At 46.5% G+C, this 21,946-nt stretch overlaps 2 protein-coding genes across 2 annotated transcripts in view; both read right to left on the reverse strand.

Moving 5' to 3' along the window:
• Nucleotides 1-667: 667 nt before the first annotated feature.
• On the reverse strand, nucleotides 668-2,917 carry SPRY1 (sprouty RTK signaling antagonist 1). Its single transcript, XM_030019489.2, has one exon. It carries the CDS (start codon nucleotides 2,915-2,917, stop codon nucleotides 1,955-1,957), a length of 963 nt encoding a protein of 320 aa, XP_029875349.1. The 3' UTR covers nucleotides 668-1,954.
• The window catches only part of SPATA5 (spermatogenesis associated 5), a 231,720-nt gene continuing 212,660 nt past the window's right edge, over nucleotides 2,887-21,946 (reverse strand). Inside the window, exon 16 of the mRNA XM_030019427.2 lies at nucleotides 2,887-2,972. Coding sequence (XP_029875287.1) covers nucleotides 2,943-2,972 — 30 coding nt within the window. The 3' untranslated portion in view covers nucleotides 2,887-2,942. The remainder of the gene's footprint in view (nucleotides 2,973-21,946) is intronic.

Below are 21,946 nucleotides of genomic sequence, written 5' to 3' on the forward strand. Positions count from 1 at the left end.
TTTGTTCAATACGTGTTAAATGGCCACAAGTAGCTGTGGCACTTAGGTCACCCTTAAGAGCCTTTAATTTAAAGACAGAAGATAGATTCAGCTGACATTGGGAAACCGTATGGGAAAATGACCAAACAAGCTGTAGACATAGGCGCATGCACACCCCCCCAAATTTCAAAGCTAGCAAACTAAAGCAACACAACCGTTATTTTTTATCCTGCCTCTGGCCTTTTATTTAGATTTGAGCTTGGGAGATTCATTACTTCAGCTGACGTACAATTTAACCAGCCAAGAAGTTCTATATAGGAAAATTTAAAATAGGTTTACATCTTAATTTGGTATTCTTTAGGAAACAAAAAACCTCGAAGTTACGGTTTCCTCCTGCACAACTGTATTTGCAAATGCTTTGGTAAATAAATAGGGCCTACGCTTCTTGGCATTGTTAAGCACAACGTATACATTCAATTGTATTAAATATCCCATAGCAAAAACTTGATATATAGTTAGGAAACTTAAAATTATGTAAACTAAACTAGAGCACAGACTAGTGGTTTTGAAGTATCAATAGGAAGTTATTTGCTACCTGACAGACCGCAAGGAGGAGAAAGCCCAACAACCCAGCAATATGCGTACATAGCTCACAACCTGTCATTATAACAAAAGAACTCAAGAGCCATTTTCATTAATTAATATATTTTCTGCATTATAGTTAACATATGTACTTTCTTCGTGTCATCCTTATTTCGTTAAGTATTGATATTTTGTTATATTCAGACATGAGTACATTTTCAAAGTCTTTTGCAATAAATATCATAAAATAATAGAGATTCACATAATAAATATTCTTTACAATAAAAAAAGTTTTAACAGACTTTTGTCTTAAAAATAGTTGGGATTCAACTTTGTGTTTTATACATAAAATATACAAAAAAGGACCACAATTTGTGGCTAAGGCAATAAAACAGGGACAGAATAAAATTATAAAGTACAGAGCAAAGCTAAATTCACTAAACCAAAGGATCACAAGAAACCTCAAGGACTCAAGAACATTTAGGTGACTCAATGACACCTGAAGGCTGTTTGGATATATGAACACCACCAACTTTAATATCAACTGATACTGATAGACTATAAAAACAGGAGTGGGAGGGTGGAGTGAGCCATATCCTTCAACGATTTGACAGCAAAAGAAACAAATGTGTATGTTGCAGCCATAATGTCTCCAATGTGAAGATCTACATAGTGTAGCAAAAACTGAAGTTACATTGAAAATGTAAAAAAAGGAGGCAGGGCAATTCTCAGGACTGAGAATGTTCCAAAAGTTAAGACAAGATGGGGGGGGGGGGGGGGGGGGGGGGGGGGGCAAAAAAAAGGAGGCTGCTTACAGAAGAGTCAGGCCTTTCATTTGGCAAGGCCTTTATTTTACGTCCCTCTCCAGAAAGAACACACACAAAAAAAGTTATTTCACAATCCAGCTCACTCATGAAAGTTATTCTTCCTTGGTACCCGGCATGGGGGGGGGGGGGGGGGGGGGGCGGATAAAATTGCTGAGAACAAAAAACATCTTTGGGAAGATATTCACAGAGCAAGAAGCTTCAAGAGCCCAGTGAGCCCTCACTGTCTCTTTCAGGAGTGGTTCAGTTACAAACTCGAAAGACCCTGCCAAAGTGAGCGGCAGATGCAGATACCAGGTCCACACTTACCAAAGAGCAGCAACGACTACGTAAAACGCTCCACACTCAGCCAAGTCAATAGGAAGAGGAGAGCAAAGACGCAAAGGGAAGAACGTGTGTATTTGAAGTTGGGAAGACAGAAAGGAAAGGAAAAAGAACAGCCCCCCCCCCAAAAGCTGGGGAGGGGGGGCGGGGAGGCGGGTGGTGAGAAAAAAAGAAAGAAAGGGAAAAAAAAAATCAGCTACAACCTGAAAAACAGAAGTTGGAGGAAGTAAACCTCCCTCCAAAAATCATGAGGGCTTGCCCTGACCCCGGGAGGGGCAGCTCTCCAGTTTGCAATAGACCGCGTTGGAGTTCTTGCATCGGCAACCTGGACGATTGACGCGGTCGTAACACCCTCGACAGAGTTTTAGGCATCCCTTCGCAGGAGGGTAGCAGAGCAAGCAAGGCAAAAACAAGGACATCGCTCCCATGCACAGGTACCTAGAACAGCAGTGTGACTGGGAACAAGAGCAGGGATTATCCGCGTAAGAGTCCCCTTCATCGTCGTTAGAACAGTGGTAGAAGATCCCTTTGACCAAACACATGCAGGTGCCGTACTCCACCATGCTCTCCGCAGAGCACAAGCACTGCCGGTTGCAGGCCAAGCAAGAAGGGAGGGCCCTCGGGGCCGTGCACTCGCCGCACTTGCACTTCCCACACCGTTCGCAGATAAACTTGTGCTGCGCCAAGTCCTCTTTCAAAGGACCCTTCAGATCATCTACAACCGGAGACGACTGCTTGGGCTGCGCCCGGATCGTCCGATCGGATCTGTGGCCCGAGCCCGGCCGGGATGGAGGTGACCGTCCTAGCAGCCCTTGCTCTGAGGAAGCACTGCTGTTGCTCCCCGAGCTGGCCGCGCTCCCCGTGCTGGTCGATCTGCTCAAGACGGGAGCCCTCGCGTTATGCTGGTGCGCCACGTGCCCCACGTGGCTGGGTCTGTGTTCGTAATTATTATTCACATTAATTGGTATGATTTCGTGAGTCCTTTCATGCTTCTCTTGCCTGGGTGCTGTCCGCGGACCAGATTTTTTCACCACAGACGGACCTTCGGTGTATTCGTTGCTGCCCCTGATCGCCTTGATCTGGTCCAGTGACAAGATAGCTGTTGGCTGGCTCTCTCTTTCATAGTCCAACCGTTGCCGGCTGTCCAAGGAGGGCTGCTGAATCACCACTAGCGAACCACCGCTGCCATGTTGACTTTGGGGCTCCATCTGTAGTGATCTCTACTTCTGGCATTCAGTGGGAACCTGGCATGCATCTGAAATCCTAAAATAATAATAAGAAGACAGAAGGTATAAATAAACATTGGGTGTGTACATATATACACAAGATCAAGGGCGAAAGAGGAATAAAGAATGGGATACTTTTCGAAAACAGAAATGATATGGCAAACCACAAATTGCCCTAGCCACCTGGTACTGATCTCTTTCAGCAGGGGATTACAACAACGCTGAGGATCTGGCTAAAGTCCAGTAACGGGGAGAGCCTGGGTATGGCATCATAGATGAGGAATGCAAAGGAGACCCCATGCCATTTAAAAAAAAAAAAAAAATTTTTTTTCAAAAAAATAAATTCCAGTATTAACCTGTACGCTTACTTGGCAAGCCATGGAAAGCGCTTCTCACTTGCTACCAAACTCAACAGTCTGTCTAACTAGCAGCAGCAATTCTGAATGCCCCCCAAACTAAGCTGGAAACAGGCAAGAACACCATCAGGTTCACGTCCTGTATGGCAGAATAAAGAACATGCGCAATTCTCACCCTTCTGTCTGCATCTGCAGCATCAGAAAGCTCAACAGATCTGCTTGCTAGTACATTTGGAAAGTCTCCTTTTTAAAGTGACGTATGTGCATTACAAAGTCTCGAACGAAGTACTGTCAAGTGGCCAAGACATTTTCTGTAAGGAAGTAACTCAGCATACAAATCTAATATGCTCCTTATAAAATTAAAGCAAGGGTGCAAACAGCCCGTTTTCAAGTATTTTCTGACCACTACAGGGTGTGAAAGAAAAAGGGGTAGAAAAGGCTAAGATGAACGAGGTGTCAGATAAAAAGTACCTAAGGATTCGTAAGAAACTTAAGAGCAGATGACACAAAAAAACCCCCAACCACCACCTCAAAACACAATCAAAGGACAAATCCACTTTCACAAGACAGACAGATTAAAAGCTTCCCAAATAAATATAGCAACTTCCAGTCTATCTTTTTAACAAACGGTACGCATTTTCATTCCTTTCCATTCTGCCTAGCTATCGACATGAAGATTGCAATGCCGATCGAGAAAACTGCAGTGACAGTTCTGTAGCTATATGGTAATTGTGACGAGTCTCTAAATGCCACATTTATACAGAGAACTACAAAAATAAACTGCTTTCCTTTACTGACAGCTGGGGGAAAAGTCCCTTTTCACTCTCCCCCCCCAAGATGTCATACACGTTTACCTGAGAGAGGAGAAAGTGAAGTGCTATCAAGCATTTCCAAAACTCATCCAATAATCGTGAGAAAGAGTCTTGTCTCGCCTACCCAGATCCCAGGCGGCACGGAGCTGTTCCCCACTCAGGAGAGAAAAACGCACAGTGGCGTGGAAGCACAGGGATGGACAAGAGCAGGAAAGGTTTCTTCTAACAGGTAGTTAGCATCTTTATCACTCTGGCCGCTAATGAAGGGTAAGCGCCAGCTTCTGCCAGGACATGACATCTTTGTGCTCACCCAGCAGTCAAAGATTTCAATTTACGTTTTAAGTCACCTGTGTGGGCTTTAGGGTCACCCGATTAAGAGAAATAAAAGAAAAAAAAAAAGAACACAACCCCCCCCAAACACGTTCACTTCTAATTCACACCCCCCCCCCCAACAAGGTGCCTTCTTCAGAAGCGCTGAATACAAATCCACAACAGACCAAGGGTGAATGACTGTGAAAAGGGAAAAAGATTTACAGCTGTACCAACCAGGAGCTGGGCTCCCCGGGGGACGAAAAAATCATATCCCAAGAAAATGCGAAAGACAGCCAGTGCCATCTTTGGGGGGAAAGCGCAACATCAACACGGCGCGCAGACTGACAAGACCAACTGCAGACCCGGCAGAACAAACCACCTCCACCCCCGTGCTAACCAGTGTTTAAACTGGTGCGTGTGTCCGTGTCCGTGTCCGTGGTGTCCCGTCCCGTCCCCCCCGCCCCAACCCCGGCCAATAAAATAAAATCACATACAGCAAAGACGACGAGAGACCTCATGCTGCTGCACCCCGGGCAGGCACAGCCTGCAGTGCCTCCGCCGCCTGTCAGCGCTCCCTCCCCACGCCTGGCCGATCCCCCCCCCCACGTCCCGTCCCGTCCCGTCCCGTCCCGCCTTTCCCCGGGCGGGCGGGCGGCGGCGCGGCGCCCTCTGTGCCCCGAGCGGGGCGAGGCGCGGAGCACGCCGCTGACGGAGAGGAAGGAAGAGGAGGGGAAAAAGGGAAAAAAAAAAAAAAGTTATGAATGAAAACAAGGGCTTTTCTTTTTTTTTTTTTTCCCTTCTTCTTCTTCCCCCCCCCCCCCCCCCCCCTTTTTACAGGGGGAGGGCAGAGACCGAGGCCGGCGCTGCCTCAGGAGGGCGGACTTCCCGGCATTTAAAGCGGCAGCGCCCGGACACTGCAGCGCCGGGGATTCCCCGCCGCCGCGGCTCGGGGGCTGCCGGCTCGACATCCCCCCCCAACCACCCCTCACCCCGGCGAAGGAGCCGCCTGCGAGGAGGCGTTTGGGTTTTTTTTGGGGGGGGGGGGTTTTGGACGTTATGCTCGTTTTCAGCCGACCGCGCTCCTCTCTCCCCGCCCGTAACGGCCGGCCCCCAAGCAGTTACCACACAGCCCCCCCCCCCCCCCCCGGCCCGGGCACGCCGGTCTGTCAGACCGCCCCGCTCCCGCCCGACACCCCCTCGGCGAGTGCGGGGCTCTCTCGCGGAAGCCCAAGCCCAGCGGTTTTGAGGTGGTTTTTGTTTTTGTTTTGTTTTTTTTTTTTGGGGGGGGGGGGGGTGTCCGGCGGTGCGGCACCTGCTCGCCGTGCAAGCGAGCGGGCTGCACCGCCCCCGCGGTAAAAGCACGACGAGTCCCCGTGTGTCGTCGTCCCCCCCCCCCCCCCCACCACTTACTTATTTCGAAGTTGTCGCTAGCGACGGCAAACCCACCCGGCGGAGGGCGGCTGGGTGACGGCGGGGCTGCAGCCCCGGAGCCCCGCGGGGGGGGTGTGTGTGCGGAGCGGGGTGTGGGGGGGGGGGGGGGGGTAAGGCGGGCGGGCTGCGCTCGTCGTTCTTCGGCAAAGCCCTAGGCAGATCCCCGCGTCCGGCTCGGCGAGCGGAGGAAAATCCAGCTCCGCTGCCCGCCGCAAGCCCTCCCCTCTTCGGGGGTCAGCGTTGAGCCGGGGCCGGGCCGCCTTCCCCGGACTGCGGAGCCGGTCCCCCTCCGTGCCCGCGGGGAGGCCGAGGGAAGAAGCGTTCTCCTTTGGCCGCGAGTCTCTCGGGTCTGCGAGGCGACGGGGAAAACAAATCGAGCCCTTTCCGCGAACGGTTTAATCTCGGGTCTAGCGAAAGGCAGCTGCCAAGGGCTGCCCGCCTGCCTGCCGCGGGCAAGCGGGGAAGCAGGATCAGGCAGCGCGGGGCGCTTGGCGAAGAGGGTCTCCAAGAAGACGCGGGGAACGCCAGGCTCCTGCTCGGGTTTCTGATTCCCCTTTTCCTGACGGGAGCCGTCCCGGGCGATCGCTGCACGCTGTGGTTGGGGAAGGGGAGCGGTGGTTGGGGAGCGGGCGGTGGGGGGGGTGGGTGAGTGCACGGCAGCGGGTCCCGGGTCCGGCGCTCGGCTTCACCGCATGGTCCTTGCCGCAAGTCCCTCCCGGCAAAGTGCAACCACAACCCCTAGCGCAAGAGATTTGTTGCGGTGGGTTGGTTTTGGGTTGGTTGGGTTTTTGGTTTTTTTTTTTTGGGGGGGGGGGGGAGAAGAAGTCGCGGAGAGGCACTTGCTTTCGAGGCGCACCTCAGCAAGTTGCAAACGAAGCTAAGAGGCAGAGCGTAATGGCTCTGCGAGCCCTCTGCAAACTGCCATGTGCTTGCTGTTGCTGTCGGGAGGCCGATTGACAGGCTTGCAGCACGTCAGGGAGAAAACAGCAACAGAAGGCAGCCCCGGACGCGAAGAAAAAAAAAAAAAAAAAAAACCACCAAAAAACCAAAACCTCTCGCACGAAAACTCCACGGAGCCTCCTCGGTCTTCCGAGAGGATCCAACGAGGCTCCGGCAACGCAACGCCACATCCCCGCGTTAAGGCAAGCCGGATCAATTACCCAGCCGGCGGGGTTTTTTTTTTAATTACCAGCAAACTGTGACCGGCTTAGCGGCGCTCACTCGGGACGACGAGAGACCCTCGCTCCGGCCGCTGCGGTGGCTTCCCCGCGGACCGCACCGAACGCCCTCCGGAGGGCGTTCGGTGCGGTCCGCGGGGAAGCCACCGCAGCGGCCGGGAGCCGCTCGCCTGCCCCGGCCGCCCCCGAAGCCCTTCTCCCTTCCCGCTGCCTGCGAGAACCCCTCACCCCCGGGCACCTGATGCGGCGGGGGGAGAGCGTCGAGCACCGCCCGGTCTTACCTAAGGCCAAGGTGAACGCCTGCTTCCCGAGGCACATTGGCGGCCCCGGCGCGGAGTCCAGCCCGGGCAGTGTAGGCAGCCGCGCCGTCCCGCACGCCCGTTCCGCCGCGCTGTCCCGCCGCCGTTCCGGAGTGACTCCGGCCGCTCCCCGCCGCCTTTCAGCGCGCAGCCCCCGCCCGCCGCCCGGCCGCGCCCCCGTGATGTCAATGTGTCACTCCGCGGCGACCCCGAAATCCCGGAGTGGATTTTTCCACGACCTCCCGGTAGCCGCTCCCCGCACGGGTCACGGCCGCCGCCGCCGCCGCCGCCGCCTTCCTTCCCCCCCCCCCCACACGCCGCCTCACAACCACCGCGGGCGAGGCGGCGGTGCCTGCGTGTGCGTGAGCGAACCTGCCCCTCGCCGCCGCCACGGCTCGGGTGGCGGCTCCCGGCCCCGCCGTGGTGTGATCCCGGCCGGCAGAGGGAGCGCGGAGGAGCGGGAGGCCGCCGGTGCAGCGGGAGGGCCCGGCCGCCGTGGGCTGAAGGGGAGGCGGCAGGTGAAGGCGAGGCGGTGGAAGGAAAGGGATTTATTTCTGGGTGGCGGGTGGCAGAAGAGCGTGTCGCGGGGCTGGAGCCGTGCGGCTCTCCTCCCGTAACGGAGGAGATTTCGGGGAGATTTCTTTTCCGGGCGTTTCAGCAGCGGCGGCTTTCACGCAGGGTCGAGCCAGGTGGAATAGCCATTAATTTAATACCCGTAAAACGCTTCTGCTTCTTTCGGCCTAGGAAGGAGGCAGCTGAGGACTTCAGAAAGCACTGACCCTCGTAATCCTTCCGTTAGGCTGGAATCGGCTCTTCCTGCCGTTTTACAGACGGTACGGAAGCACCGGGAGATGGTACGGTTTACCCGGTTGTCTTCCTCTACCGCCTTTCCCGGCCGGAGACCGCAGGGTGCCCTCCGAAATTCATCGCTGCGTTTCTGCCGCGGTGCTGGAGACATCACAGTGATGCCTCCAAAGCCATCGCTTTTATGGCCAAATATTATCTTTGATGCATGTTTTGGGGTTGGTTGGTGGGTTGGTTGGGGGTTTTTTTGGTTTTGGTTTTTGTTGTTGTTGTGGTGGTTTTTTGACTAAAGTGTTTTAAAAGGCAACTAAAAGAACACGGAGAAATGATGTAAAAAGCAATCAAAATTCTGAGAATTATTTCATAACGACACGCAACGTATCGGAACAGTTGAGACTTATAGTGCTTGGCTAAACATCGCTGTAGCCCCAAGTTTATCTGAAACATTCTAACGGGCTTTTTACAGTCTCTTTCACAAAAATCATAATTCTCCCACCTTTTGCCCCAAAGAAGGAAAAAAAAAAGTATTAAGAATACATGGAGCTGCTTAGCAGGAACATTCACCTGAAAGCAGATAATCCCTACAAACGAGAACACACCAGTACAAAGGTATTCTTCTGTGACATCTGGTCTGTCCACCCAGATCACGCTTACGGATGTAGCGCAACTATTTTTCATTAAACTTCACCAGGCTGGGAAAGAAAATACCCAAACTACGTTTCTTTAATTTCCATCATTATACAAAAACTTTACTTCGACCACATATTTCTCTATGAAATAAAATCTTTATGCATTAAAGGTTATATACTGTATATCACTAATACTTCCAAGTTTGTAATTAACAGGCTGCTGATATGGACGAACTATAAATACTGTCTTCCAACTACAGAGGCTGAAGTGACAAACAGCAGCATAAAAATCTTTGGCACGGTCATAAAAATATCCCAGTTCATCATTAATATTGCGAGGGGAATTAGAAAATGTGGTTGGTCACCAAAAGCGTTCTCAGACACACTACGAGCACAAAGTACAAAACCATGTTCAGTTAAATCCGTCTGAAAACTTTGGAACCTATCACAGTTCGAACCCACAAAAATTCCTACCAAAGAACAAAAATGACTTGAGAGAACTACTAACACAAATTACCCCCGCAGAGTAGCGCTTAGTGGTGCGAATCTTATCTTCTCCTGCTATATTTTAGCTTTCTGTCACAAAACAGCTCCGTTTTGCGTAAAGACAAACCCAAAGACGCAGCATTTGTGTAGGTGTGCTACGTACAGCAATTCTTGCAGCGACATCGACAGCATCAGCGGCGGCAGTAGGTGAGCTGCAGGCGAACGGCAGGTAATCGAGCCTTTCGGGTTAGCGGGGCTCCGCTCTGCGGCTGAGAATACTCGTATTTAGCAACTGACTGTCTTCTCACAGAAGCTCCTACGTGTTTTTCCTAGGATACTACTGTAAAAACATGGCTTAACACCTTTCCTTTCACATCTCTAAAGCCGGTACTACCTTAAAAAAACCATGCCAAGCGTTAAGAGCTTGATTTTAGAAATACAGTACTGGGCTTGAATGGGTCAGTAAAACAGGCAAGAATACTGGCAGCAGTTTGCTGTCACTTGGCACCTGAATTAACACTTCACTGAAACAAGGGAAAACCCTACAGCTATATCAGAAGGCTCCCCGCAGACTCAAGCAAACACGCCTGCATGTCACGCAAGTCATCTCATTAGATTTTTCTTGGAAAGGATAGCAGCGGGAAGCTTTCGTTAGAAAAAGGAGAGCTAGAATGCTGGAGACTAAATTGGCAACTTGGAAGAGGATTGACACACCTTATGACTACATCCTGGCACAACCTTAATTTGAGGATTGACACACAGACAGGAATCCGATGCAACCAAGTTATTTTCTATCTCCAAACTGTCATCTAAAGGTGCCTGTTGCTCCCACTGACAACAAGTCAAGAGGGACCAGCCCTTTGTGCCCAAAGTTAATCCTTCTGAAAAACCTCCCAGAACTGGGTTCAAGAGACTGAATGATGGCTGACAGTCATCATTCAATCCCTGTTTCCGTTTTCACTTCGAGGATTACGTACTGGAGATCATCTCCACCTTCTGCAGTCATATGCTACTTCTCCCTCGTGCAAGCTTCGGCGTGCCAAAAGGCGTGTTGGACAAAATAAAAGTGTCCCTCGTTGGGTTTTGTTTGGTTTTTTCCCTTAATCCACACCCAGAAGTAACTTTCATCTCGAGGTCACTTGATTGACCTTTATAGGTAGTGAACTACACCTTTGTAAAGATGAATTGGATAAACCGCGATCCTCCCGCTATCAGTGACGAGCAACGCTGCTCCCGTGTTGCGTCCCACCTGGGAATACCATCGTATTTCCCACGAAGCGGCATCTCCGCTAGGCACAGATCCCAGCCGAGGAGGAGGAGGACACGTACTCAGTCCCAGACACTGGGACTTCTCTCTTCCTTCTAGGCAGTGGGAGGTGGCTTAGTCTGTGAAAAGCAAGAGCTATCCTATCTATCAATCGGCACTGTATCCTTTCAGACAGAAGAGGTGACAAACAGCCTGTACTTGAAGCATTCGACATTTACTGTTCCTGTCAGTCATCTTCTGTGGTGATAACTATCTTAGGCCAATATGGCTTTGAGGAGACTCAGCAGAGAAAGTGTTTACGCAAGTTATTTGTCAGTTAATAACCAACCTTCACAGCTGTAACAACATTTCTGAAGTTATAGAGGAATTCAAAAGCATTTTAAAAAACCCCACACGTTGGCATTTGTAACGAAGTTATAATCGAAATCGTTGCGCCAGTCTCGCCTGTAGAATGTGCGAGTCCTGTAGTTCCCCCGCCAGCCGTGCAGCGCTAATCTTGCAGAGGTGGGTGTCGGGAGAAACAGCTGGAACCCGCGGCTCCCAAAAGCTTCGCGCGTCAGCAGCTTGGACGTTGCGCTAGGTGGAATTTTGCGGGTGTTAGCGTTTGGAGGCTCGGGACCCACAGCGTGCTCGGAGAGCCTCAGAAACTCTCAGTGCAAGGAAGCCATACATGCTCATTGGGATAAGATCGGTACAACTGAATTTTTAACGCTTACACGAGTAGGCCTATATATAGTGGAAAAAAAACCCAACAAACCAACAAAATCCTACAGTCGCTATTAAACACTGCTGTAATAATAAGCGTTGTGGGCAGTTTCCTATCAGCTCATTGAAAACCTTGGCGGTCCTGGCTTAAGCTGGTTGGCGCGCGAGGCGAAATAAAGCTATTCCGAAGAGCTGAAGTGAAAACCATAGGTGCTGAGGTGAAAGGCATACCCCAAAAGGTACAGCGAATCATTTCAGGGTAAGGAAGAGAAAGTGAAGGGTGATGTGAGGTAGCGTTTCCGATCACGCTCTCTGCTAGACAGGTTGACCTTTATCTGAGATCAAAGGCACCAGTAGCTGGGGATTTCTTCAGCTTCTGCACAAGGACTGTTCTTCAAGCTGTCTGAAGAAGCGCAGCCGTGTGAAGCTACTCCTCGCCGTCACTGCACGGGCTGGGGGTAGGCACACAGGAAATCCTCAGTTGCAAATACAATCTTGAGTTTTCTCTTTAGAAGATAACATCAGTTTTTCTTAGAGGCAGAAGAGATAGTAAAAGGCAGCAGCCAGGCAAACCTCTGAGAACAAAGGGACGAACCTCCACATGAACCTGCTTCATGAGCATTTGAACGTTCAATCAAAGTACAGGGGAAACGCTGCAGAGCTAGGGTTTTGGTCCATGCCCAAATTCAGCACAAGTTAAAAAGAGAGAACCTGCAAAGCTTCGCACAGTAAGTTGGGAGTCTGAGAACATGCTTCCCTTCCCCATCTCTTGCACCGTATCAGAGAAACGAGTTTTTTCCTTGGGTGTTCCTCCCAAGGACGGAGAGCAGCTGGAGATACGGGGTTTGGTGGTCAGGTCAGCGACACCCGCTAGCTATTTCTGAATCACTGAAAGGTCAGTTTGGTAAACGGGGATTAGCCAGAAACACTGCGGGACGGGGGGGGGCTGCAACTTAGGTAGAACCTATGTGATTTTTTGGCCTTCCCAAATGGTCGTTTTTAATGCTATCTTGCTTTTGCTGTGAAGAATAGCAAAGGAACTTTTGCTGTCAAAAATGTAATTGAAGACAAATAGCATTGAAGAAAAGCTGTAGGAAAGACAACACACCAGTAAAGGCACCTAACAAGAGGCAAAACTTGACTCTCCGAAGTGCGGGCCACAGCACGTCTCTTCATTTTTCACTACTCGCTTGCCATATAGGCAACTGGTACATTCACATTTCTCCTTCAGATCTCCACAGTTATTTGTGGTCTGATCAAGTTTATTTCTTCCTTGGAGAACTGTCTCTGTAGACTTCACGTTTAGCTGCTGTACTCATTGTCTGCACTTATACAAGATATGCTGCTAAGGTACTGATGATGTCTTCGTTACTTTGTACTAATTTTTAACTCTTTTAGCAAATTAGCTAATGTTACTTCATCTGCCTGTATAAAAAACTTTGTGAAAAAGGAAAATTGTCATTATTACTTAATACAGATAACAACTTACTCACATCCATTGTAAATTACATTATCTGTGACGCGTTGTTTCCCGTCTTAGCACGAAGCAAGCTGCCTTTTATTATCCATTGAGACACAATTCCTTGCACAGAAATTAGAATAAGCTCTGCTCTGTTTCAGTTTTCACCGACAGGAACTCTCCTGTGTTGAACTACATCATCACAAATATATATATATATATATATATATATATATATATATATATATATATATATATATATCTCGTAGTTTTAACATCACTAAGGAGAAGGAAACAAGGGTCTATGAAGCTAAGAGGAGGGCTAAGTGTTAAAAGCTCTTCTTTCTTTCTCCTAATTTTGGATTGGGCACACTTCAAAATGTCTCAGTCCTGACTCTGCTCTGTTCGTTTGCTGTCAGAGACTGCAAAAAGACTCATCACTGCAAAGCCGCATTATAAAAGTATTAGTCAATTAAGAGAGTAATTGTTTGGGTGGCTCCTTCGACCTACCTCTTATTTGAAGGCCTGGCACCTGACCGAATGCTCAACTTTTTCCATTAAGATTTTACCAGGTGAAAATTCCGTCCACGCATGAGATGAGGTGGCTGAGCAAACCCCAGCTCCCCAGAAGGAAGCCGCGTGTCGGAGCCCTTGAACGCAAAAGCCCGTTACTGTGGCAGAGGGCACAAACCAAGACCACGCTCGGTGGAAGCAGTTCTCGCTTCTCTCCTTCAAGACAGCTCGTTCCGACGCGAATTTTATCTTTGAAAGGTGCCGGATTCCTGGATTATGGCATCAGATCCCAGGCTCCCCAGTTGTATTCTGCTTCATTTTTAGCTACAATTGATACAAGAAAACCGCAACACTAATGTGAAGACTATACTGATTCAGTGGGTGGAGGAAACCTGGGTAATTCAATTTCTGCAACCATACCAGTTCAGGTGGGTTCTCTTTGGTTTTTTTAAGGCCACTAAACTGTTTTTCCATTTCTCTTGCTTTCTTCTACAGCTGAGTTAGGTAACAAACAGGTGGAGCTACAAAGATTCTCCTGGTGGGATTAAGTACTGTAGATCTAGCTGTGTAAGTATGTGCTGAGAGCTGAGGGAAAGGAGGTGGCTGTTTTAATTATAGCTGATAAAAAACTAGCCAGAGGAAATCCACCATGACTGAATAATAGCATTTAGCTTCAAAAACAACCAAGGAACAAACCTTTCCCATTTCTGCTCGAGAAGTGGCCACTCCCCAGGTGTGGACTGCATTATCAGAGGAAGAGGTAAAGCTCTCTGCTAATTTAAATACATGGCTCTGTGTATGTTTTTATTATCTAACCACTTGTGGCGACTCGGGTATTAGTACATCTCTAGGAATGCCTATTATTTATCAGGTTGTGCAATCCGTCACTGTCAGCTGAAGGAGGTCTCGGGAGCAGCGTTTCTAATTTGATTTGAAAATATACATGGAAACCTGAGACTGCTTTTAGCAAGAATGATGGGGTTGGCCTAATGAACACAATCTCTTTTGTCGTTCTCAAGAACAGTGTGTCAACAACTAAGTTTAGGTTCCCTCCACAGCTGTAACAGCTTCTGTAGAGAAGCAGTAACTTAACATCTATGTCACGTTCTTGGTTCTGCTTTACCAATCGAAAGGCATTTCAATGAGATTGTAACAGACAACCTTTGATTCCCTGGAATGCAAGCAGGGAGGAAGTTTTTCCATGGATCCCTTGAAAAGAAGTTTACACCAAGCAATGATTTTTTTCACAGAAACTTCTTCCCCTGAACCTTAATACAGGTGCATGATACCAAACGATGCTTATGAAAGCACGTATCTAGAGACGCAGTTCCCAAATAGCTAGGGCACCAGAAACTGGCTACAGGAAAATGAACGCGCCACAGAATGTCTCTGTGGCAGAGCCGCATGTGTTTCTGGCTGCAGCATCAGCCACTTCAGTACATAAGTATTTACCAATTCTGACTTCTCATGGGAAAAAACAAAGCGACTAACCCCACACCTTTCTTTTTTACAGTTGAAAAGACATGGGAAAGATCTCTCGCCACAACTCTGGAAGAGTACAGCAACATCACGGGTAGCTTGCTGCATCCCAATAAGAGAGTGATAAAATATAATTTCACTATTAATCTGGCTTTTTTTTTTTTCCCCCCCAATTTTCTGGGTCTTCTTCAAAAGATTCTGGCTTGCATTTGGCAATTCAAGCATTAAGCGCCAAGATATCCCTTGCATGTCTGATGTTGTTTGTTGTACTCTAGAAGAGCTTGCTAATCACATCTTGAAATTTTGCTCTATAACAACAGCTATCTGTCAAGGAATATTCAGTGTCAAGGGCTGGATTCTGTTCCTAGGGAAATCAAAGTGAATCTTGTTTTCCTTTGGGATTGATGAAGTCAGGAGACTTCTGTGTTCTGGAGATAGTTTGTGTGTTTGCTCTTTGTATCTAATATATCCATGGTTTATATATATATATATATATACACACACACATATACACACACACACATATATATACACACACACACACACATATATATATAATATATATAAAATATTATCCCTCAAGAGCTTTTGGGTTGAAAAGGTCAGATTTCTCTCACCAAAAAGAACTGGGAAAACCCTTGACAATAAAGAACATATAGCACACGTGATGACGCACATACTGTCGTGTTATTGATGAAAAAACCTCTCATTTCCATCAGGGTGGGAGACAGGCCGTGGATGAGGCAGGAACTGTGCCGCTCTCACTCAACACGAGCCGGTAGGAAAGCTTGCACTGCCTCTCCTGCTGGCTCTCACCCAGAAGAACATGTACAGACACACACTTCACACGTGTATGTTACGAGACCAAAAATTGTGTGTCTCTCTGTGTGTTGGGGGGTGGGGTGGTCCCTCTTTTAGATTCCCTCAATAAGTCTCTATTTTGAAACCACTACCGTGATTCTTGTTTCTTTCTGCGATTCATTAAACACGCTATTCTTGAGAAGCCAAAGAATTCCAACATATAAAGGTCCCATCTACTGCTGAAACATACTTTGTTAAAGCATCTCAAAGCCTAATTAGGATCTTGTATCTATTGCTTCCCAAGTTCAGGAAACTGAAGTTCAGTAATTTTGAAAATTATGCAGAGAATGGATTTTTCCCCTGAAGTAGCACACTGACCTTCCAAAACACTGCAGTAATGCTACTGCAAGAAGACATTTCTTGCTGTAATACTGAAGGATTCACAAGGGAGGGACTGTACTGTTGTTTACAGCTGTTTGCGTAGATTTACAGGGGTATAATCTGGCTTAAAAGAAGCATCTGAATAAAGATAAAAATACCAAGTGTGTCCAGTTGAAAAATACAAAACGCAGTGCCTTTTCCAGCATACTTATTGTGTGTGTTTCCACTGCTTTTTTATGTTAGCTTAGAAGTGTGGACATCATTGCCTGACTGAATTCAGAGCTTGTAGTAATTTTCCGTCCCGTTTATTAAATACAGGACCCCCCCCCCCCCCCCCCCGCCCGACAACAGTTCCCTAGTGCGTTCTAAGACGGACCTCAGCGTATTCAGAAAAGGTCGTCTTCAGCTTCAGCAGATATTGAGGACAACTGCTCAGCTGTAATTTATGTCCATACCTCTTAAAGTAAGTGAAATAGCTGTCATCACCAGGCTGGATGTCAGCTCTGTAAAGGGTAATTATCAAAACTTAAACATCGATCTGTTAGAACTTAAACACCGCTCTGTTCTTATAGCAAACTACCACTACTTTTCTCATTCTTCTCCAAATGCCCCATCTCCAGCAAATTTAAACAGAAGCCTATGATAGTCTTATGCAGCTAAGATAGAGTTTTCAGCATATTGCTACCATATGCTGAGTTTTTGTTGAAGGTCTCGTGCAGGTTGCACATCAGGGCTCTCAGAAGTAGCGCTACTCATATTTCATCACACAAACAGTGTGAAACATGGGAAGTAAATGGAAAACAACATTTTTGGAGCTGGACCGGTGTCAAGAATTACTTTTCAAAACCCTTTGCTGTTCTTTTTTAAACTTGCCACATGAAAAAAATAACTTTGAGTCAATTACAAACACTCCTGTAGACTCATTAGCTCCTGTAGACTTAATTTTCCAGGGTGCCAATTGCTTTAAAGTAAAAGTGCTCAGCGCTTCTTAGGAAGACACAGAAAGAATCAGTTGCTCAGAGACTTCTTTCTAAAGCAGGAAGGGAAAATTCCTATCGTCTAACCTCCCTGGGCAGATCTTGAAAACATTGTCTTTTATTCTTAGCAGTGTTATTGAAACATACCGCCCTAGCACTAAACGCTACCTAGATGTCAAGTCAATTCTATAGCAATTATCAATTTCAGTCAGCATAAGTTACCGATATCACCTTATATATATACCGGTCATAGCAGTACTGAATATAAAAGCTAAACTCTACTGAAAGGTAGATGCAAAAAAGTTGAAGCTTTTAAAAAAACCCAAACTAACTCAAAACCAGAACTCTTGCAAAAGAGTCTCTTACTGAAACATAGGAAATATTTGATATTTAAAATAATATAAAAAATGGAGTCTGCCACTGAAACAGCTTAGAGAGGTGAATTTTCAGCTATCACATACCCACACACTTGAGAACACAGACCTGTCAATAAAAGCGTATCTAATCTCAAGTGCATTTGTAGGTTCCCTGTCAACTGATGTTGGGAACTTCTGATGGTATGGATTTTCTAAATTACATGCATCTTCCCATGTACTGTTAGGTACTCGAATACCAATATGTATGCTAATTTGTACCTATAAAGATGCAAAGTAAATGTGAGAGATGTAGTAAATATGAAACACTGTTTATTTCAACTTTGCTCTTTGCGGAACAGCTAAACTAGCTAAACTGTTGATATTAGAGGTAGTTTAGACAGAAGATGGCTTGAACTAAAAGAAAAAAAAGAAAAAATATTTTTTCACTGTATGTCATGGAAGATCACTTCATTTCCAGTGAAATCACAACGCTATGAGGAAGGGGCAGACAAACTGCAATAAACGTTTTCAAAAACATCAATAAAATTGTATTTGTAAACGCAGGTTGAAGAACAGGCTCCAGAGCAAAGCCTTCAAACAGCAGAATCCAGTCAGCACTGCATGTTTTCTTCCTCATCCTTGCCAAGGTTGCATATGCAGTGCTCCAGAAAGAGACCCTGCATTTCCTACTGCTCTTTCAAGCTTTGGGAAAAAAAGATACTGGAGTTCCCAGCGCTGTGGACTTCACTAACGTCAAATGCATTTTTAATCTTGGTAATAAAAAATAAGTTGCATAGCCTCACCGAAAGTAAAATTCCTGGACACCAATTGAGCTGTTTAAAGCCTGCTGACAGTGCTCAAAACTGAAAGCCACTCTGTTGGGTCTCGAAGCAGGTCGTAATACAAGGCAAGACCCACGGTTTTGGAAACGGTATTAACATTCAACGGTATTAACATTCAGCGCTAACCTCACCAGTGCACTGTTTTATCTAGCTCCCAAGTGATTTCCTGACAAAGATCATTACCAAAAAGTGAACTTCTGAGGAAAACAAAAGCAAGACCTTCACGAAGTACTTTGCAGTTGTAAGCAGGATTCAATTCTTGCAACATTTAATACACAGTCATTGTTTCCAATGGAAGTGGGACCGTGCCCTATTTTGCAGAACCAAACGCAATAGAACTGTTTGCAGTACACTTTTTCACAATTTACCTTCCCTGAGGAGAACTTCGTATCTTTATCAGAAGAATGGTCTGGTCATAAGCAAATAAAAGCAGAAAAATCAAATCCTGATCTCCTCATCCAGTTCTCTATCACACAGATATCCCACTGACTTCACCGGAAAGGATGCCTCAGTAAAAGCTTACGCATGTTACTGTATTACATGTTTGTTTGATGAAACATGTCATGTTCCAAATCACTTCCACTTCATCAGTATTTTCAGCACTACTTGCTGCTCTGCTGAGCTGCGTAAAGGAAAACAATCCTTTCTGGCCGGGAATGGGAAAGAAGCAGCGTAAGAATGCCAGAAGAGAAAGAGGAAGGTGGAAAGGACAGAAAAAAAGATGACGAAAGCTCAGCAGGAGGAGTAGATCGATACAGTCGGACGTGTCTTTTGGCAGAAATGTGCCAAGAGCTTCTTCTACATTTCACAAAAGGAGCATAAATAATCCCTCTGTTTTCAGCACCTTTCCCCCATGTATCTAAACACCACGCTTCAAACCACTTTGCTCCAAGTTATTCACAGAAGTTTTTCTGTATCTACGTATAAGACAGGCAGGACTGAGCTCCTGGAAAAGAAATAGCTCTGTGGTACGGTCCATGTTCTGTGTTATTAGCAGACATTAAATTAATTGCTGTATCTGTACGCAACAGAGCAAACAGAAACTGATAGGAACCGTCTGAGTAGCTGACAGGGCCATAAACAACATGCTAGACTGTTCCCATGGCATGGCAGCATCCAGCTGAAAGAAGTGCGTGACTATTTTTTACCGTAACTTCTCAAAGCAGTGGTTACTTACTTATGAGATTAATACCCCTAGAAGCCTTTCGGACTGCCACGTGATGCGAAAAGTGAAGGGGGATTGCACTGGGAAGCCCAGTGCCTGGGATAAGGCACTGGAAATCACCTGCGCAGAGTGGGTGCTTTTATGGAAAGCCCTGCGAAGGAGTAAACCTCCCTCCATTCCTGCTCTGAATGCTCCATCGCAGAAAGACTTTGGTCAGGCTACATTCTGTTCTGACTTTTTCTTTCACTGTTTCCCCACCCAACTTCATACAAATTCTTATAAAGGTTATGTACAGACTTGTACAAAATGGAGACTGACACTAGCTCTTGGAGGATTTCCCAGAGCAACTTTAACAGAGATTATATAACATGTTAAATCTGTGTTGGCTTTTTTTTTTTTTTAATAAAGATGTTATTATACTACTATTTTATTCTTCCTAGCTTAACCCTCCAACCACCCTTTCAAATAGTTAATTATGTTTTTCAGAGATTAAAAACCTGAGGTTATTACAAACATTTTGTTTCCACCCCTTACATAAAACAGGACAAATGTGTTACAACTGGAGTGTCTTAGCAAGTCATAACAACCATTATTTTCCTTCTACACACACTACTATCAAAGTCATGAGGGGGGATCTCTCCTTTAATAGATGTAGCAGCGGAACTTTAGAGCTAGCACAGAACTTTACTTTTATTTTATCCAGTAAAGAATAATTTTAACATCATGTGTGATTGGGAAGTATAGTGCAATTTTCAGGAGCTTAAAATACCAGTGGGAATATAATTTCAGCTATATTTCATGCATATAGATGTATTTTAACTCATGCCACCCCCAAGACCAGAGGAAGGAAATAACCAGAAAGCAGAAAAACAGACAGCTCGAGACCAACGAGGGTGGAGGACAAACACGAGGCTTGGACAAGGTGTTTGTGAACGAGCGACGATCAAAGCCTCGGACCTCATGTTGTTCTACTGCTGTGACTGCTCTTCACCGCAGTAGAGTCCCTGCAGCTCTCGGGTAACTGCAGCGTGCTCAGTGTTCAGAAAACAGGGTTGGTTTTTTTTCTTTTTTTTGACCTATGAGGCTTTCCTCCTCTCCCGTGAGGACCTATTGGTGTAGCTACCTATCTATCTATCCATCCAGAGACTACTGAACGGAACTACTACGAAAATAACTGGAGTTGCTCCAGTGCGTGGCCAGGTGCCTCAGAAGATAAGTCAGCTTGAACACATTTTGCTCGCGCTTCCAAGCTCTACAGGCTCCTTATTCACTCCAGAGCAGAGTTCAAAACCTTGACAGACCTGGTCTGCACAGCTTTGTTTCAACTTCTTCTGTGGTCCCCCCAAAAGACAATGCAATAGGATAAATCCAGCTTAAAATTACAGGACACTCATAATATGGAAGATATTGACTATTCCCAAAAAGTCAGGCTAAGTCCAATCCTAACAGAACTGACTTCAAGATACAAAGCACATCTTTGTGCAAAGCCATCTCCAAGATGCTCTTCCAAATAAGCACTTTTGAAAACCCACCCAAAGCGAACAGTCAGCCACGCTTTATTCTGAAGGAACCACCAGACAAACCCAATCGATTTTGTTGAATGTTCTTGACATTCATATACTTCCATTTTAGATACCATGATAATAGGCACCTGCAGTCACACAGAATTTTCTTTTTTAATTTAATCTACAGTCATTTCTTTTACAGGGTTAGGGCTTTTTTTAATTTGGTACTTAGTGTAAAACTTGAGGACTTTAAAAGAAAAAAATAAAGCCTAAGGGTTACTAACAACCCTCTCCTCCAGCTGATGCTCAGCATGAGGCTGATTTTGTCATCACACTGTGCGAGCTTCTTCCTGGGTGAACTCAGACAACATAACCTCAAATTAATTTGAAATAGTCATATGTCCATACCAGGGCAGATGCCACATTGCTGGCAGGGGGAAAAAAAAAAGGAGGATTATAAGAGCAAATGGTCTAAAGCTTGTTTGGGCACTGTAGCAGAGCTTACCAACAGTGATGGCCAGAGAAGCAGCCCCGGGCACTGCCTCGGTTTCTCTTGAGGTCACTTGGGCTCTGTGCAGCACAGAGAACACCAGTCCAAGGATGCTCTTCTTCTCAGAGCTCTGCTCCAGCTCTGCCTCTGGAGACAGCACAGTGCAACACAGCTGCTCTCACCCAGGCTAGGGTAGGGCAGCAAAAAATTTTTTAAAAAGTGCTGTTCCGGGACCCTACTCTTCATGTCACGTCATCCTTTCTGCCTTGCGTCACCTCTCCCCCACTGCTCCCTCCTGGCTTGTGCAGCTTCTTCCACATAACTCGCATCAGCTTTTTAGCATGTCCTTTTTCAAAAGCCACGCATCTTCTATCAGGTCCTCTCAGGAGATGACCAGGCAGACTTAGAGGAAAACCAGTAGTGAGAAACAAAATGGTCTGTTGAAGGTCCAAGATCCTTTTGACGGCTACAGACGCTTCTAGAAAAATAAGACCTCTTTGAGCTTCTTATTGTTGCTGTGGGTTTTCCTTCTTCTCCATCTCATTGTTTTTCTTGTAGAGTTTACAAAAAAACAATGAGCAGACTCAGAAGAAAGGAGGAAACTTTCCACACACGCTTTCTACTCATTTCTCTTCCTCTCCACTTTTTCTTAGATTTTTACTCCCCCAACTTTTCCTCCTCTTCTCACTGAGAAAAAGGGCAAAATTCCCCTCCTCCTTCTCGATACCACTACTTGATACTAAATTTCTGAAAAATTCAGAAGA

This window comes from Aquila chrysaetos, chromosome 1 (assembly GCF_900496995.4).
Source record: "Aquila chrysaetos chrysaetos chromosome 1, bAquChr1.4, whole genome shotgun sequence".
NCBI classification, from domain to species: domain Eukaryota; kingdom Metazoa; phylum Chordata; class Aves; order Accipitriformes; family Accipitridae; genus Aquila; species Aquila chrysaetos.

What these genes read in the sequence shown, in the direction of transcription:
- SPRY1 (XM_030019489.2), bottom strand. Translation starts at nt 2,917, where the DNA reads ATGGAGCCCCAAAGTCAACATGGCAGCGGTGGTTCGCTAGTGGTGATT.